General features: G+C 38.4%; 1 protein-coding gene across 2 annotated transcripts in view; it reads left to right on the top strand.

The window, feature by feature from the left end:
• Positions 1 to 20,062, top strand: part of LOC126418905 (uncharacterized) — an 82,956-nt gene that overhangs the window by 50,685 nt on the left and 12,209 nt on the right. For both annotated transcript variants that reach the window (XM_050085927.1, XM_050085935.1), the window contains 2 exons: positions 3,792 to 3,874; positions 11,711 to 11,850. In XM_050085927.1, coding sequence (XP_049941884.1) covers positions 3,792 to 3,874; positions 11,711 to 11,850 — 223 coding nt within the window. The remainder of the gene's footprint in view (positions 1 to 3,791; positions 3,875 to 11,710; positions 11,851 to 20,062) is intronic.

Below are 20,062 nucleotides of genomic sequence, written 5' to 3'. Positions count from 1 at the left end.
TGGCTAAAGAGGAAAGGGAAAGAGGAGAAGACTGAAGAGTGAATGGGAGTGAGGTTGTTTAACGTAGGTTCAGTCCAGGGGGATGGCGGGATGAAAGGATGTGTTGGAGTGCAAGTTCCCATCTCCGCAGTTCAGAGGGACTGGTGTTGGGTGGGAGAAGCCAAATGGCACATACGGTGTAGCAGGTTCCTAGGTCCCTAGAATTATGCTGGAGGGCATGCTCCGCTACTGGGTATTGGGCATCTCCTAGGCGGACAGTTCGTCTGTGTCCGTTCATGCGCTCAGCCAGTTTGGTTGTTGTCATGCCGATGTAAAAGGCTGTGCAGTGCAGGCATGTCAGTTGATAAATGACATGTGTAGTTTCACACGTAGCCCTGCCTTGAATTGTGTATGTTTTACCAGTAGCGGGGCTGGAGTAGGTGGTTGTGGGCGGATGCATGGGGCAGGTTTTGCAGCGGGGTCGGTTACAGGGGTAGGAACCGCTGGGTAGAGAAGGTAGTCTGGGAATATTGTAGGGTTTAACAAGGATGTTACGGAGGTTAGGGGGGCGACGAAAGGCAACTCTGGGTGGTGTGGGGAGAATTTTGTCAAGGGATGATCTCATTTCAGGGGTTGACTTGAGAAAGTCATATCCCTGGCGGAGTAATTTGTTGATGTTTTCGAGGCCAGGATAATATTGGGTGACAAGGGGGATACTTCTGTGTGGTCTGGGAGTAGGAACATTGTTGTTGGATGGGGAGGAATGTACTGCTCGGGAAATCTGTTTGTGGACAAGGTCTGCAGGATAGTTGCGGGAGAGGAAGCTCGCATCCACACCTATGTCCATATCAAACCCACAAACAAACAACAGTACCTTCACTTTGATAGCTGCCATCCTTTCCACATCAAACGCTCCCTTCCCTACAGCCTAGGTATTCGTGGCAAACGTATCTGCTCCAGTGACGAATCCCTCAACAACTACACCAATAACCTGACCAGTGCTTTCCTCTCCCGCAACTATCCTGCAGACCTTGTCCACAAACAGATTTCCCGAGCAGTACATTCCTCCCCATCCAACAACAATGTTCCTACCCCCAGACCACACAGAAGTATCCCCCTTGTCACCCAATATTATCCTGGCCTCGAAAACATCAACAAATTACTCCGCCAGGGATATGACTTTCTCAAGTCAACCCCTGAAATGAGATCATCCCTTGACAAAATTCTCCCCACACCACCCAGAGTTGCCTTTCGTCGCCCCCCTAACCTCCGTAACATCCTTGTTAAACCCTACAATATTCCCAGACTACCTTCTCTACCCAGCGGTTCCTACCCCTGTAACCGACCCCGCTGCAAAACCTGCCCCATGCATCCGCCCACAACCACCTACTCCAGCCCCGCTACTGGTAAAACATACACAATTCAAGGCAGGGCTACGTGTGAAACTACACATGTCATTTATCAACTGACATGCCTGCACTGCACAGCCTTTTACATCGGCATGACAACAACCAAACTGGCTGAGCGCATGAACGGACACAGACGAACTGTCCGCCTAGGAGATGCCCAATACCCAGTAGCGGAGCATGCCCTCCAGCATAATTCTAGGGACCTAGGAACCTGCTACACCGTATGTGCCATTTGGCTTCTCCCACCCAACACCAGTCCCTCTGAACTGCGGAGATGGGAACTTGCACTCCAACACATCCTTTCATCCCGCCATCCCCCTGGACTGAACCTACGTTAAACAACCTCACTCCCATTCACTCTTCAGTCTTCTCCTCTTTCCCTTTCCTCTTTAGCCATTCACGCATCTTTTCATCCTACGTAGTTGTGTTTATCTTTATACTATATACCTCTTTACTTCTGTATGCATCCTCTTTGGTTGAAGCTGGCACAGTACTTACAGTAGAATATCTTTGGCTTCCCTCTGACAACCATGCCTCCATCCTTGCCACCCTCCCTGTTTACCTTTCCCTGTTGCTTCATAACCTGGGTTGTGAGTAACTGAATCCACTTTCCCTTCTTCCCTTTTTTTTCCCCTCTCTCCTCCCTGATGAAGGAACAAAGTTCCGAAAGCTAGGAATGTAAATTTTCAGTTCTGTTTTATGTGTATCTATCGGCTGTACTGAGCTGAGGTAAGTACTGGCCAGCCCCTCTATCTCTTTGTTAGTATTTGTTTCACACTTTAAGATTACTAGCATTTCATCTTCTAAATGTTTACAATTATTATGGAATTTATGTTTGTTTATAAGTCAACAATAGAATTTAAATTATGAAACAATTACTGATTTCACCCTATAACAAAAGTATTAACTAGGAATAGTCAAAATAAATTGGCCGGTCACTGTGGTCAAGCAGTTCTAGGCACTTCAGTCCGGAACCGCGCTGCTGCTACGGTCGCAAGTTCGAATCCTGCCTTGGGCGTGGATGTGTGTGATGCCCTTAGCTTGGTTAGGTTTAAGTAGTTCTAAGTCTAGGGGACTGTTGACCTCCTCAGATGTTAAGTCCCATAGTGCTTAGAGCCATTTGAACCATTAGTCAAATTGGAAAATCAATTACACACATAAAACTAAGCACAAAATTAAATCTGGTGTTATATTCTTTAAAACTGAGGGTCAGCCTTTCTCTTTTATGAAAATGCAGATTATACTCACTTATGTTAATGTTAATTAGTTAAAAGTGAAAAAATGAATTTAAAGGAGGCAGATAGCAAAACAAGAGGTGAAGTCACAATTGGAGATCCCAAGCTAGTAAACCCACCCCCTTCTGTGACTGCCCAGATCTTGCAGGCTGAGAGGCTTCCTGTGGAATAGGGTGAGTGACTGCATCTGGCTCAGAATTTGTCAGCCACAGGTAAACCATTTCATCAGGTGAATGAGGGGCCTCTTTCATCGACCTCCTGGAAAGTCTTTTGAGTGCCTGCCACAGCTTGAAACAACCTCCCCCGCATACATGGTTAAGGGGTCATGGTCAGTGTGGGGAGTACCCGGGGTGGTCACAATAGAAAAAGAGCAATCAGGGGACACAACTGACATGCTGGATATACCCCGCATCCCCAATCCAGCCACCCACAATGATGCTCACTGGCAACAGCCTCAAGCTGCAAGACCAAAGCTTTGCTTTTGTAACATAAGATCCAGTGATATTTGTTGCCAATTGTTAGTGAATTGGTATAAAAACTGGAGAAATATTTGTTGTATAGAATGAAAGGGCACAGCTGCAGCTTTTTAAAAGGTAATAGCTTTTCTGCTAATTTTATAGTTTATTTTAGGCTGTCCACATCATACACACACACACACACACACACACACACACACACACACACACACTGGCAGCCACTTCTCCTAGTTTATACTTAAAGGTTCTCCAGGTCCACATCATTAAGATGGGGGGGGGGGGGGGGGATTCTGCTAGGAATGTTCCTGCGTGTGTGTGTGTGTGTGTGTGTGTGTGTGTGTGTGTTTGTGTGTGTGTAATTCAGTTGTTCATGAGTATGCTAAGCCCATTCTTGCATGGAAAAACATTATGACCCAACAGGAAACATTGTTCCCCATTTCATATGCATTTACATTTATTGAGAAAATAAATATTTAAATAATAAAATCAGTGCAATAAGTAGTAGTAGTAGTAGTAGGTGATTGCCCCTCTCCCTCCCCCTGGCCCTCTCCCTCCACCCATCCTCTCCCTCCCTCCATCCTCCCCCACCCCCTCACCATATAACTCTTACATTCAATTTTGTTAATGAAAAAAGTACTTAAGTTTTTGTCTTGTTTAATCTTTTATCTGATTTCCTTCATTTTTTGTTTTAGAGCTACAGTTTCAACTCGTTTTCAGTAATGGAGGACTGATTCAGAGCAGTCCTTCTTCGCCAGAGGATGACAGTAAACCAAAGGTTTGTTTTATGTAGCGTTGTAAACTTGTATTTAGTATTGTTGATAAGGCTTTATCTACTACTAGCTGTGCCCAAGACTTTTTACTTGTTTTGACTTACGAAGCCTTCTTGTAAACGAAGTTTGAAGTAGTATGAGTAGGGACTGAATGAAAATCTTGTTTGCTTCATTAATATGGGAGAGCGCTCCATAGAGTTGGCCACATGAAAAGCAACTGGCATTAATGTCCACACCCGCAACATTAAATATCTGGCCTTGTACTTTGTTTGTAGTCGTAGCATAACATAAGCTCACCGGGAAGTGTACACATTTAAAGAGAAATGGTAAAGTGTTGGGAGTAAGCGGGATTTGAGGTGTAAAAACTCACTCACTTGTGCCATTTCCCATCAGAATTTCCACTTTGACAATGTTATGTTGAAGAGAAGTTACTTCAAGCCTCTGTGAGAGAAGGGTTCTGAGGAGCGAGACAATGCATAATGCTCTTATTCAGAGTTATGTTGCATCTCCCTTTCGGAAGGATTTTTAGAAGATTGGGTTAAAAGTTGATGTTCTTGAGCTGCAGTAAGTTTCTCCTCATGAACTTCATTGTATTCTTGAGATTGCATAGTCCTCTGTCTATTATACAGGAAGACTTGATTATTTTGTAGGCGTTTTTATTTGTAAACAAAATGAAATCTAAATGTTTCGTGTTGGCACCCAAATCACAAAGCAAACTTAATAAACCTATTTCTCCTAGCAAAGAATATAAATAAAACCTATCAAAAGAAGCAAAGCTGTGTTGTAAAGTTTTCAATAAACAAAGCAAAATCAGTAAATGTGTCAACCCTAGCCAAGTAAATTCATAATACTGAAGTGTTTAATTCTAAAAATACATCTATCACTGAGTTATCTACTGGTTCTTTGCTGTACTAAGCCATGATGATTAACCATCTGAACTATCAAGCTGAGCAGCTAAAATAGCGTCAGTGGAATGTTGACTTCCTTTAATCAATATTTGACAACTGTGAGAGCAAGTATAAGAAAAACATTTGAAACTTTCACTTTGCTTTATGCTTGTGGTTCAGTGGAACAGAATACACTTATACTGTGTCTCATTTCTCAACCCTAATGTGACAGTATTATGAACATTGAAAAGGTGGTTAAAAGGAGCAGGAAGTTTTTATGTACTAAGAAGGCAGTAGGAACATAAAAGTAAATCTGTTGTCATTATATCATTTCATTTTTATGTATATGGAATGAAGGGGTGAGTGAAAATTTGTGCCATGGCCGTGAATTGTGCGAACCACTGTGCCAGGGTGGCTTAGTGTATAGTGCGCCTGTCTAGTAAGCAGCAGATCCTGTTTGGATTCCCAGCCTTGGTACAAATTTTCAGTCGCTGCTTCAGTCTATATATGCAAAAATCATATCTGTATGAGACCAGTAAATTCTCTGAAATTGTGTAATTTCATTTGCGTATCATTTTAGGTTAACAAGCCTTTAAGCAGATGTGAGTTTTTCATAGCTGTCCTGTAGACTATCATTGATTTCTTTGTGAGAAGACTGGCTTTATATGAAATTATAGCTCCTCTTAATCCTGAAATGGGTTAACAGAGAGAAGCTATACTCCAGATAAATACCTTAAGAAGAGACTCCATAAAATTTATATGTTTTGTATTTTTTTTTAATTTTTATTTTTATTTTGCCATTGCGAGTTAATTTGTTTCCCAAATAGCAAAAGCATTTAATACTGCTAATGTCTTATTCCCTAATCTACTTCGATCAGTGTGTCCTGATTTGATTCTATGGCACTGTTTTACTTTTGACTTTCATCTCATAACCTCTTTCAAGACACTAACCATCACATTGTATTGTTCTTCCTATTCCTCTGCCATATCTAACAAAACTGCAGTGTCATCAACAAACCTCAAAGTTTTTATTTCTTCTCACTAACTATGTAATTACCTTTCCAAATTATTTCTTGATCAATTTTACAGCATTCTCGATCAACATACTGAACAGTATTGATGTGCAATCCTGTCTCACTCGCTTCTCAACTACTGCTTCTCTTTCATGTCCTTCAACTCCTATAACTGCAGTCTTATGTCTGTTACAGATAACCTTTTGCTCCCTGTATTTTAGCCCTGTTACAATCAATATTTCGAAAGATGTTCAGTCAACATAGTCAAAAGCATTCACTAAATCTACAAATGCTAGAATGGTAGATTTTCCATTCTTAACCTATCATGTGATACAAATGTTGAAAGTAATTACACTTTCGTATTTTGCTACATTTGTGTGGCGACATGTATGATCGCCGAAGTATTGTGCCCGTTGGACACTGTAGACCGGCAGTACACCCGTGGATATTTTGATTATCAAATATGCCGGGAGAAACTCAAGAATCACAACTTGTGTGTGTACTTTGCCATTGTGACTGATAAAATGCTGAAAAAAATAATAGTGCACAAAGCATAGAAAGAGTCATGGGACTCATTTGTAAGTGTCTTAGAACATGACATACACGGTAGACATTGTGTATACAAGGTCATGAAAGCCCTCAACAGGGAAGAAAGACACTTTCTCACTGAACATTATACACAATGAATAGTGGATAAATCATTATGCAGACGTGTGGTGTACATGAAATACTGAAGGTAACACCGGTGAAAGTATGTACAATGAAACATAGATCCAGTTACTATGGAGGAACTAAAAGAGGCTTTGAAAGCTATGAAGAACAGAAAAGCTACCTTAATTGAACAGACAATGTGTTCGTAGTTGAAAAGATTATAGAGAAACACACAGTATTTAATAAAGAAACCCATATGGCCTTTATCAACCGTGAGAAGGCTTTGATCATGTGAACCATGATAGCCCATGGAAGATTATGTCTGAATGTGGTCATCCTTATCACCTAATAGAGATAGTAAAATGTCTTTACAAAATTACATGCATTATAATATACACACATAAGAATCAATTAGAAGAAATAGTTATTATGTTAGATGAGGGTGTGGACTATCGCCTACCCTTTTTAATTTTTACATTGACTTCATTCTTTGCAAATGGAAATGTAAAGTAAGCAAAGGAATTAAGATAATGCATGAGGAATGCCTGAAAGTACTTTTGTTTGCTGGTGACATCGTTATTATTCAAAAGAATGAAGATGACCTCCAAAGATCGGTATACCAGTGAACGTAATTTGCAACAACTGGAACTTTAAAGTTTCTAACACCAAAACAAAAATAGTGGCATTCTGAGGAAAATATCCAGTCAGATCAAAAATTATTTTGGGTAATTCAGTTTTAGAATATGTGTCAAATCTCATATTTAATCTGTGCTATAAGTTTTGAATTTGAATACGCAAATTCCAAGCTGTCTGTGGCACCATTAGCAGAAAATGGGCCACAAAATACAATGTAGAAACCATCATGAAATTCCATACAGTAATTGCAGTTCCTGTGTTATCCTGTGGAAGCAAAAGTTGGGCTACCACAGTAAATAAATAAAATAAAATTCAAGCAGCAGAGATGAGGTTCCTAAGAAGTGCAGAGGGCTGCACAAGAAGGGATATAATTAGAAATGAAGATATTACAACAGAATTAAATATTTCCAGCATGAAAGAAAAAATTCAAAAATATCATGAAGATTGGAGACAACACCTCATGAGAATGCCATATTACAGAATTCCCCAAAAGATCCTGAACTAAAAGCCTAGGGGGAAAAAACATATTGGAAGACCTCGAAAAAGGTGGGAATGATTTTGTTTGTGAGTTCAGAACAGGCAATAGCCTAATCCTGGAAAGGACGCCGACGACTTACTAATCTGATTTTTCAATTTAATAATAATAAATGGTTAATTTGTCCATACTAACTTAACACTCATGGACATAGTCAGTTTCAAACACAAGAACATTAAAAAAAGTTTTGAAGTAAAGATAGATATACACAATAACATTAGAAATCTTTGATGGACTACACACATTTATCAATTAACAGTTGCTTTAATTTTGTCTTAAATATGTTTTCTTCTAACAATTTTATATTATTTGGCAATCTGTTATAAAAATGTCTTCCAGCAGAAAATGGACTATGATCTGTTGCTCTTTTATTACTAAGTTTTATGTGGTAATTCTCTCCTTTTCTTGTATTATAATTATGGATTTCACTATCGATTACACTATGCTCCATATTTTGTTTTACAAATGGTATAGTTCTGAGAACATACAATGAATATGCTGTTAGTGTGTTATACTTAATGAAATATTCTCTACAGGACTGCCACTTACTAATATTGGATATTATCCTAATTGCTCTTTTCTGTGCTCTAAAAGCCCCATCCATATATACCATTGGTGCCCCACCTCAAATCTCGATACCATATTGCAGGTGGGAGTGTAGAAGTCCAAAATAGATTTGTCTTAAAACAGGTTGCACTATTATGCTAGAAAGGTGTTTCAGCAGGTAGGTGTTGCAGGAGATTTTTTTTACACATGTAGCTGATGTGCTCCTTCCATGTAAGATTTTCATCTACTATAATACCCAGGAATTTGTTTATCAATTGTTTCAACTGATAGCTCTGGTTCTGTACCCACATGTCTTGATTTATAATTTAGTAGAAACTCCATCAGAATTGTCTTGTCCTTATTTAGCACCAATTTGTTTTAGTGAGATATTCTGTGATGAGGCTAATGTTCTCTGCATTATTTTGCACTGCTAACTGTTTTGTAGAGCCCCAACTTGTGAAGGAGGTATCATCAGCGTAATTTACTAGGTTTAAATTTTGTGGAATTATTATATCATTGATGTACATAATAAACAAAAAAATGCCAGATAATGCTTCCCTGAGGGACTCCACAGTTAAGAATTCAATAAGATGATTTTACTGTTTGTGTATGTCTCCCAGTTGTATAATACAGCTTTACACATTGTCTCCTGCCAGCAAGGTAGGATCTTCACAAATCTAATGCTACTCCTCTGACTCCACAAGTTTCTAATTTATGCAGAGGAACAGAATTATTTACAGAGTCATAAGCCTTGGAAAATGTAGCTACAGCCGTTATTGTAGACCGGCCCTTCCTGAAACCATGTTGACAGTTTTTTTAATACATTGTACTTACAGAAAAATGATTCAAGTTGATCAAGCAGTAGCCTTTCCAACAGCTTACTAAGTACTGATGTCAATGAAATAGACCTATAATTTTGTATATCTGTAGTTTTCCCCTTTTTATGCACCGGTCTTATTTCAGTGACTTTTAACTGGTCAGGAAATGACCCCTTACTGAAAGAGCCGTTTTTTAAATGTTGTAGTTGCTTTATTAATTCATTACTACATTCTTTCAGAAATTTTGCTGAAATGTCATCCTAGCCACTGGATGTATTTGTTTTTAAGTTGGAAATGGTTTTCAGTATTTCCAATTCTGTAACACCCCTCAAGAAGAATGAATTACTGCCATTACTGGGATTTAGCACCTCTGGTGACTCGATCACATCCTCCCTACTCATCTTACTAAACTGGTCTATGTGTCTCTCACATACTTCCCTGGGGTTACTCAGCAAATTTTCATTGTCACTTATTATTATGTTATTGCACACTGCATTGCCACTCCCTCCTCTTTCCTTATTTACTATACTCCACATCGTTTTTGTACCATTACTAGATTGCCTCATCTGTTCAGCATACATCTGTTCTTTTAATGTCTTAAGTGCTTCCCTGTACGTTTTTCTACAGGCTTTGTATTTAGATTCGAAGTACTGCAGTTTGGTGTCTCTAAAAAGAATATACAAGTCCTTCATATCTTCCTTTAATTTTATCATGTTAGGGGGAAGTTTGATTCCTGGAACTGTCAGTTTTCTTTAGTATTTTGACCACTGGGCACATTTGATTAAGACAATGGGTTAATGTTGTATAAAATCTGTCCCACTTTTCATTGATATCTTATATTTCAAATAGGCCTACCTGATGCCAGTTTACATGTGCCAGGGTTTCCTTTAATATATGATAGTCAAGCTTTCTTTCAAAGGTAAATAGGTCCCCACCAGATACTATTTCTTTGTCTGTAAGAAGCTCTAGGACTAGTGCCCTATGATCTGAAATGTGATTCTAAACAGTTCTAACTACAAGGTCTTCATGTCTTAAGTTTGTAATAACATGGTCAATACATGTGAGAGAGTCACGTGTTATTCTTGTTGGTGTTGACTTCACGTGGGTGTAATTATAGGACTGTAATGTATCACTATATCTAAGATAATTTGTACTGTAATTAAGGAGTCTGTGTTCACTTCGCCTACTATTATAGTCTGTTTCTTATGAGGCGAGAGTTTGTCAGCAAGTTCAATAAATGTGTTGGTACTTATTTTCTTTGGATCTGGAATTATTACATTCTTATTGAAATCCGAGGGTATTTTTTGTCTCTTACAGCTTGCATATCAGACTAGATCAGTTTTGTCATAATATGTTCTTCCATGTACTTCAGTATCACATTAGGGCTCTCATCTATGCCAGGTGCCTTCATTCAACATAGGTATTTCAGTGCGCTGTAAAATTTTTCTCACATCATACCTCCAACCCCATCATCCCTTTCATTAGTACTGTTTCATTTCTTTTCTTTGTGTAGCCCTTCTATGTATATCATTTCCTTTCCAGTCCCTCTTTCTTTGCTTCATTCTGACTTGCCTCCTGAGCTTCCAGTATTCATACTGCTTATCTTTAATCCAAAGATTTTAATAACTTTCTTTTATGTGGCATTTATCTTTGCTACAGTCTTTGCATGCTTCTACAGCTTTGCATTTATGGTTTATCCATTCCTGTTCTGGACTCTTCATCAGTATCGTAGTGTAGACATCTGTATTATCCTTTGCCCGTTCGTTTTATATTTTCTCCTTTCTTCAATTAAATTCAATATTCATCATTAAATATTAAATTCAATATTCAGCTGTAAAATTCTCCTGCTCTGCAATCCTAGATTCCTGCACCCTATCTCCTAGACTGAAACAATTGCCCTTCAGAAACTTCAGCAGCATACACAACGCTATGTAGCAAAACTATCCAACCTGTCCACCTCGTACTCCTTCCTTGCTCTAGAGCTCTATCCCTCATTACTATCGGATTCCATTTTTCCATCAAAATTAAATTTTATCTCAATTAAATTTTTGTCTTCCTTAACTATTGAATAATTTCTATTCTCATTGTACATGCATTCACAGCTGTGTAGCTAGAAGATATATAAACTGTTACTGCTTTAGTATGTGTTGGTTTTGTCTCTCTCTTGCTTAAGACTTAAATTTTCTAATCTACCTACACAGTTAAGGGCCACACTCTGATGTGTAAAACCCCTGATTTGTTTTTCCTTGTGTCATCATCCTGAGTAGTCCAATGCCCAGAGGTCTGATCCAAATGGGTATTGTGTAATATTTAATACAATAGAAAGCTGTTGTCATTAAATCATGCAGCAGAGTTGCATGTCATCCTGTAACGTTCCTTTGCTTGCAGCTGTTTGCACTACCAGCATAACATCACCACAATTAAACTTAAAATGCCAAGCCAGCCAGTCATCCAGACTGTTCCTCTTGCAGTCACTAATTAAGCTTAAGTGCCTTACTATCAACAATGATCAGATACACAGTTTTCATGTGTAAACCAGTTTGTTGACAGATTACCAATCCATATGCAATGAATGAAATTGGTAAACTTTAGTCACTTCTTAGAGAGGAGGTCAAGTGCAAGGAGCAAAAATTGTTTGGCCATTCATTCTTTACCATTTTACACATAAATTATTATTAAACACTGTTGCATTTGTTTAGACTTGTACTAAATAACATAGTGTATCAAGCCAAAATATGTGGAATTTTATTTTCAGATCATCCTGAGTCCAAAACAAGTCAATACAGTACCTCTACAGGTTGAAATGTTGGAGAAGGAAGTTACAGAACTGAAAGCAGCATTAAGTGATTCAAAGGCACAGAATTCATATTTATGTGGAATCATTGAAGAACAAAAGTAAGTAGCAAGGTTTCATACTTACTTCTGGTGTAAAATTATCATAAACAAACTTAAGTTTTTGCCCTCATGTACATCTCTGTACTCTGTTCTCAGAATCTGTATCTTTAATGTGGTCAGTACCCCCCTCCCCATGAACCATTGACCTTGCGGTTGCTGGGGAGGCTTGCGTACCTCAGCGATACACATAGCTGTACTGTAGGTGCAACCACAATGGAGGTGTAGCTGTTGAGAGGCCAGACAAACACGTGGTTCCTGAAGAGGGGCAGTAGCCTTTTCAGTAGTTGCAAGGGGCAACAATCAGGATGATTGACTGACCTGGCCTTTTAACATCAACCAAAACGCCCTTGCTCTGTTGGTATTGCAAATGGCTGAAAGCCAGGGGGAACTGCAGCTGTAATTTTTGCCAAGGGCATGCTGCTTTACTGTATGGTTAAATGATTATGGTGTCCTCTTGGGTAAAATATTCCGGAGGTAAGATAGTCTCCCATTCGGATCTCCGGGCAGGAACTACTCAGGTGGATGTCATTGTAAGGAGAAAGAAAACTCCGTTCTATGGATCGGAGTGTGGAATGTCAGAAAATTTAAAAAGGGAAATGGATAGGTTAAAGTTAGATATAGTGTGAATTAGTGAAGTTCGGTGGCAGGAGGAACAAGACTTCTGGTCAGGTGAATACAGAGTTATAAATACAAAATCAAATAGGAGGCATGCAGGAGTAGATTTAGTAATGAATAAAAAAAAATAGGAGTGCGGATAAGCTACTACAAACAGCATAGTGAACACATTACTGTAGCCAAGATAGGTACAAAGCCCACACCTACCACAGTAGTAAAAGTTTTTATGCCATCTTGAAGAAATATATGATGTGATTAAAAGAAAATTATTCAGATAGTTAAGGGAGATGAAAAATTAATAGTCATGATGGACTGGAATTCGATAGTAGGGAAAGGAAGAGAGGAAAAAGCAGTAGGTGAATATGGACTGGGGGTAAGGAATGAAGGAGGAAGCCACCTGGTAGATATTCGTGCAGAGCGTAAGTTAATCATAGTTAACACTTTGTTAACAACTCACGAAAAAAGCTTGCACTTGTATACGTGGAAGAGGCGTAGAAACACTGAGTGATTTCAGATAGATTTTATAATGGTAAGACAGAGATTTAGGAACTAGGTTTTAAATTGTAAGACATTTCTAGGGGCAGATGTGGGGTCTGACCACAATGTATTGGTTATGAACTGAAGATTAAAACTGAAGAAACTGCAAAAAAGAAGGACTTTAAGGAGATGGGACTTCGATAAACTGAAAGAACCAGAGGTTGTTGATAAGGGCAAGATGGCAAATACAGGGGACAGCTATATAGTAGAAGAAGGAATAGGTAGCTTTGAGCGATGAAATAGCAAAGGCAGCAGAGGATCAAGCAGTTAAATAGATGAGGGCTGGTAGAAATCCTTGAGTAGCAGAAGGGATATTGAATTTAATTGATGAAAGGAGAAAATATAGAAATGCAGTAAATGAAGCAGGCAAGAAGGAAACAAATGTCTCAAATGAGATCAACAGGAAGTGCAAAATGGCTAAGCAAGGATTGCTAGAGGACAAATGTAAGGATGTAGAGGCATATATCAATAGGAGTAAGATAGCTACTGCCTACAGGAAAATTAAAGAGACCTTCGGAGAAAAGAGAACCACCTGTGTGAATATCAAGAGCTCAGATGGAAAACCAGTCTTACGCAAAGAAGGGAAAGCAGAAAGGTGTAAGGAGTATATAGAGGGTCTATACAAGGGCGATGTACTTGAGGACAATATTATGGAAATGGACGTAGATGATGATGATGAAATGGAAGATATGATACCGTGTGAAGAATTTGACAGAGAACTGAAAGACCTAAGTCAAAAAACAGGCCCCGGGAGTAGACAATATTCCATTAGAACCACTGATAGCCTTGGTAGAGCCAGCCATGACAAAACTCTAGTCTGGTGAGCAAGATGTAGGGGATTGGTGAAATACCCTCAGACTTCAGCAAGAATATAATAATTCCAATCCCAAAAACAGCAGGTGTTATCAGGTGTGAAAATTACTGAACTATTAGTTAATAAGCCATGGCTGCAAAATACTAACACAAATTCTTTACAGATGAATGGAAAAACTGGTAGAAGCCGATCTCGAGGAAGATCAGTTTGGATTCTGTAGGAATGTTGCAACACACAAGGCAATACTGTCCATGTGACATGTCTTAGAAGAAAGATTAAGGAAAGGCAAACGTACGTTTCTAGCATTTGTAGACTTAGAGGAAGCTTTCGACGGTGTTGACTGGAATACCCTCTTTCAAATTCTGAAGGTGGCAGGAGTAAAACACAGGGGGTGAAAGGCTATTTACAATTTGTACAGACAATAAGCTTTCAAAATGTGGTGCTACAGAGGAATGCTGCAGATTAGATGGGTAGTTCATGTAACTATTGAGGAGGTACTCAATAGAATTGGGGAGAAGAGGAATTTGTGGCACAACCTGACTAAAAGAATGGATCAGTTGGTAGGACACGCTCTGAGGCATCAAGGGATCACCAATTTAGTATTGGAGGGAAGCGTGGAGGGTAAAAGTCGTAGAGGGAGACCAAGAGATGAATACAGTAAGAAGATTCAGAAGGATGTAGGTTGCTGTAGTTACTCAGAGATGAAGAAGCTTGCACAGGATAGAGTAGCATGGAGAGCTGCATCAAACCAGTCTCAGGACTGAAGACCACAACAACAATAATGTGTATCAGTAATCATTTTTAAATGACATTTTAGAGCAAATTACTTTGTTCAAAATGCAGTGAAACTAATTTGCAACAACAAAGGATCCTGGCGTGAGACCCCCCACACTTAACAATACTGTTCCCTCTGATCTGTCAACAAGAATATATTAGAATGTTGTAAATGAAACCTTGTATTTTTTATGAGAATTATCTGATTTGTAAATGCTGAACAGAATGCGATGGGAAACATCATTGTAAAATATCGATTTCAAAAATGTTTTTGCATTAACGAAAAACAATTAAATACTTATCATGATTTTTTAAAGTATCTGTGGCTCAGCTTGTAGTATCAATATACCTTATGATCTTACAGGATTGCTCTTGTGGTCTGGATTTGTAAAGTGTCTGCGTACATATTAATTCACAGTTTAGAGACATCATAGTTTATTTCCAGATCCAATATTTCTGACAATTGCCTTCACGTTTTCACTAATCCCAAATGTATGAAGTTGCATTGTGTTTCAATTCCATGTTTCATTAATAATTGTAGAATTAGGTAAAAATGACATTCACAGTAATCTCCTAAAAAAAAAAAGAAGGAAAAAAAGTAACGCCACTCCATAACATTGACAAGACTAGGCTCAACTATTCTTCTCAAGAGATGAACAAAGACTCTGTTACATAAAAAACTATACAAAGATAGCACAGCTCTTTTGTGCAAAGTACCAGCGACACAATTTTACAGTATTAATGTCTGTGTCTTTCCAAATCCAACAAATAAGTTTTTTCTGTGTGCTTACATTAATGTTTACCTAGAAAATTACTCAGAATGCAAAAAAGTATAGGAATATATAATTATATATATTTTTGAACATAATTTTGAAATGGAATCTCTGTACCAACTATTGATACATGCTAACTGCATATGAAAGAAACAAATGGAATTACCTGATAATTAACTTCTTTGCAATCAAAGATAAAAATTGGTTCCCAAAAATTACATAAAACATCAAAAAGGATGACATTATAAATAATTGTTATCATAAAATCCATCGATCCTATAAGCTTCCTTATTGTACATCTGATTTGCAACTTTTGAAGAAGCAGTTGAAAAATAAATGGAATAGATAATTTTGTTAAGTAGGGTTGGTATTGTAAGATACTGTTGAACAAAGATCCTCGAGATACTGCTCCATTATAAACACCACTGGCTTCAGATTCTGATTTGAGCTTCATCACATAGAACATAGCTAAGCAGGGATGGCTAGAGGACAAATGTAAGGATGTAGAGGCTTGTCTCACTCGGGGTAAGATAGATACTGCCTACAGGAAAATTAAAGAGACCTTTGGAGAGAAGAGAACGACTTGTATCAATATCAAGAGCTCAGATGGCAACCCAGTGCTAAGCAAAGAAGGGAAGGCAGAAAGGTGGAAGGAGTATATAGAGGGTTTATACAAGGGCGATGTACTTGAGGACAATATTATGGAAATGGAAGAGGATGTAGATGAAGATGAAATGGGAGATATGATACTGCGTGAAGAGTTTGACAGAGCACTGAAGGACCTGAGTCGAAACAAGGCCCCCGTAGTAGACAACATTCCATTAGAACTACTGATGGCCTCGGGAGAGCCAGTCATGACAAAACTCTACCATCTGGTGAGCACGATATATGAGACAGGCGAAATACCCTCAGACTTCAAGAAGAATATAATAATTCCAATCCCAAAGAAAGCAGGTGTTGACAGATGTGAAAATTACCGAACTATTAGTTTAATAAGTCACAGCTGCAAAATACTAACGCGAATTCTTTACAGACGAATGGAAAAACTGGTAGAAGCTGACCTCGGGGAAGATCAGTTTGGATTCCGTAGAAATGTTGGAACACGTGAGGCAATACTGACCTTACGACTTATCTTAGAAGAAAGATTAAGAAAAGGCTATTCTATGTTTCTAGCATTTGTAGACTTAGAGAAAGCTTTTGACAATGTTAACTGGAATACTCTCTTTCAAATTCTGAAGGTGGCAGGGGTAAAATACAGGGAGCGAAAGGCTATTTACAATTTGTACAGAAACCAAATGGCAGTTATAAGAGTCGAGGGGCATGAAAGGGAAGCAGTGGTTGGGAAAGGAGTGAGACAGGGTTGTAGCCTTTCCCCGATGTTATTCAATCTGTATATTGAGCAAGCAGTAAAGGAAACAAAAGAAAAATTCGGAGTAGGTATTAAAATTCATGGAGAAGAAATAAAAACTTTGAGGTTCGCCGATGACATTCGCCAGAGACAGCAAAGGACTTGGAAGAGCAGTTGAACGGAATGGACAGTGTCTTGAAAGGAGGATATAAGATGAACATCAACAAAAGCAAAACGAGGATAATGGAATGTAGTCAAATTAAGTCAGGTGATGCTGAGGGAATTAGATTAGGAAATGAAACACTTAAAGTAGTAAAGGAGTTTTGCTATTTAGGGAGTAAAATAACCGATGATGGTCGAAGTAGAGAGGATATAAAATGTAGACTGGCAATGGCAAGGAAAGCGTTTCTGAAGAAGAGAAATTTGTTAACATCGAGTATAGATTTAAGTGTCAGGAAGTTGTTTCTGAAAGTATTTGTATGGAGTGTAGCCATGTATGGAAGTGAAACATGGACGATAACTAGTTTGGACAAGAAGAGAATAGAAGCTTTCGAAATGTGGTGCTACAGAAGAATGCTGAAGATAAGGTGGGTAGATCATGTAACTAATGAGGAGGTATTGATTAGGATTGGTGAGAAGAGAAGTTTGTGGCACAACTTGACTAGAAGAAGGGATCGGTTGGTAGGACATGTTTTGAGGCATCGAGGGATCACAAATTTGGCATTGGAGGGCACCGTGGAGGGTAAAAATCGTAGAGGGATACCAAGAGATGAATACACTAAGCAGATTCAGAAGGATGTAGGTTGCAGTAGGTACTGGGAGATGAAGAAGCTTGCACAGGATAGAGTAGCATGGAGAGCTGCATCAAACCAGTCTCAGGACTGAAGACCACAACAACAACATAGAACATATCCACTTACTGTGCACAAAGTGCTTTCTAATTGATAATCAGTGCAGTGTATTTTCAAGTGTTTGGTAACACCACTGGCTTCAAATTCCGAGTGTAATCTTCAAACATAACCTGCACATTTGGCACACTATTTCTGTGCTCGTCTGTACCCAGCAAGGTAATCGTCTCTGTTAGTTCTTCAGTAACTTTGAAGTCTGTGTTAATACCTCTAAAAAATAACAAGACGTGGGCAGTATCAGAGATCTCTGTAGATTTGACCACGACTGTTGAGTACCAAGCAAATATAGATGATTTTTCTTGTAACAATTTGGCAAAGGTACAAACATTATCTCCAATACAACACATCACTGTATTTGCTGAAAGTGTAACTGCTTTACATTGTTGAGTTTTGTCAGAAAGCAGTTCTTCAGCTGTAATTAAAATGTTCTTTTTTATCAAACTGTGTGCCATATGTTTTCTCCTAGTGGTGACGAATACTGTATTCCTTAAGAACAGAAATAACTTCATTCTAGACAGCAAACCATTGGTTTATTGTCTCTCTCTAGAACAGAATATTTCACAGTCCTCGTTGTATTGAACATATGACGTTCGCTATCCACTGTTCTATCTCTAGTCTCAATGGACACATTTCAAACATATTCAAAGGAAAGAAAACTTGAGATAACAACAGAGCAAAATTAATCATGAAGTCTGACAACTGCAGGCAAAGTGCTCCTGGTGACATCTGTATTATTTAGGAATAACTGAAAGCAATGTGCCTAGCAGCCCCTCTTATAGTTAAGTGAGCAGGAAGAAGCACGTGCTATTTTAAAAAGTTTTCAATCAAGTGTGGCCTTGATCGAATCCTTCGCAGGTCATTCTATCCCAAACCAGGAGTGGCAAAGCACACACATCACATATCTCATTGACAGTATGAATAAATGTGTTATTAGACAGTAATCTCTGTTCTATGTGTTTAAAGATTGTCAGATGTCAGAATAAAAGAGTAATATGCAAATGTCTCAAAATAATTTTTAAAAAAGGCATACTACTAAAGATTTTATGAAAAAAATGATGTATCGGATTTACAGTGACCAGTGGTTTATTCCTGCTGAACATAGATTCCTATGCATTACTTTGTGAATAAATGAATGATACTTTTCTTGCCATTCTGCCTATGTATATCATGTTTCTTGCTATTGCTAATTCTCTTATCTGCAGGTTTGCATTAATAGGTGAAATGTATTTTATTCATCTCGCGGCTTACAGAATTTCAGAACATAAGTCTGACACTGATGTGCAGGAGACATGTCAGGGTTACAGTTTACTAATTTAAAATTTTGTCAAATTTACAATATTACTTGCTGAGGAGTTTATACAAGATTCTCTCTAACACTGTTTCAGAATTTGAATCCACTGTAACTAACATAATTTTAATTTTTTTTATTTTTAAGGATCCAGCTCAAAGTATCACTTCATTGTTCATGAAATCTTCAATTACTTGTAGCATCTGTCAACTAGAAAATTGTGTAACTTGCTTTTTGGAATATTTAGCTTCATATTTATTATGCCCCCCCCCCCCCACCCACCCCCCACCCTTCTGTTTTGTTGTACTTTCTCCTGGCTATATATTGAGGAGCCTAAACATACAATTTTAAGTGATGTGAGGTGAGCATAAAGTATTATGTAATTCTTGTGTTGTAAGAGTGTTCAAAATGATTTTTTATGAATAGATTAGCTCTGTTACGTACGAAAAGAATCACCTCAAAGATGTGTAGGGAGGGGACAGTTAATGCTTTTGGGTCTTTAAATAATGGTTGACTCAATACCCTTGGCTGTGCACTGCACGTTATGAAAGATTCGTTTTTGCAGCTTTAAGATTTGTATAACGTTTCCTGAGTTTCCCCAAAAAATTATGCCATTCCTAATATTTGCTTAAAAATAGCTATACTATGCAACTTTCTTGGTGTCTATATGAATAACACTGGCTAAAATTTCCATTGCAAATGCAAGGTTGTTTAATTTATTTGCTAGTTATTCTATATGTGCATTTAAATTGAAATTTCTAACGAGGGGACTTTCCAATCTCGCAAATTCAGTTCGAGATGAGACTTCGCAGCTTAATAGTACACCTCAATGGTGTCCGCTCGTAGAAGTCTTAAAGCACACTATCCAGAAAATTCAGAGAAAAAGGGGCTCTTAAATTGTAAGCATAGCTCATATGCATCTCATATACTGTCAGTTGTAGCATTCCAGCATACAGGTGAAATAGCTCAGTCAATAGTGTGCTAGAGTGTCATACAGCCGATCCGGGTTCAGTCCTACCTGCAGGCTTGATTTTATTTTGTTATCCCAGACAATGTTTGCATAGCGGGGTGCTGCTCCATCTTGTTGATATATGACAGAGGCAAGGGTACCATCCTGTTTCAACTGTGGCTCCAAGAACAACTGCAGCATATCCA

The sequence above is a fragment of the Schistocerca serialis genome, chromosome 1 (genome assembly GCF_023864345.2).
Source record: "Schistocerca serialis cubense isolate TAMUIC-IGC-003099 chromosome 1, iqSchSeri2.2, whole genome shotgun sequence".
Lineage (NCBI taxonomy): Eukaryota > Metazoa > Arthropoda > Insecta > Orthoptera > Acrididae > Schistocerca > Schistocerca serialis.
This window is presented reverse-complemented; position numbering and strand designations above follow the sequence as displayed.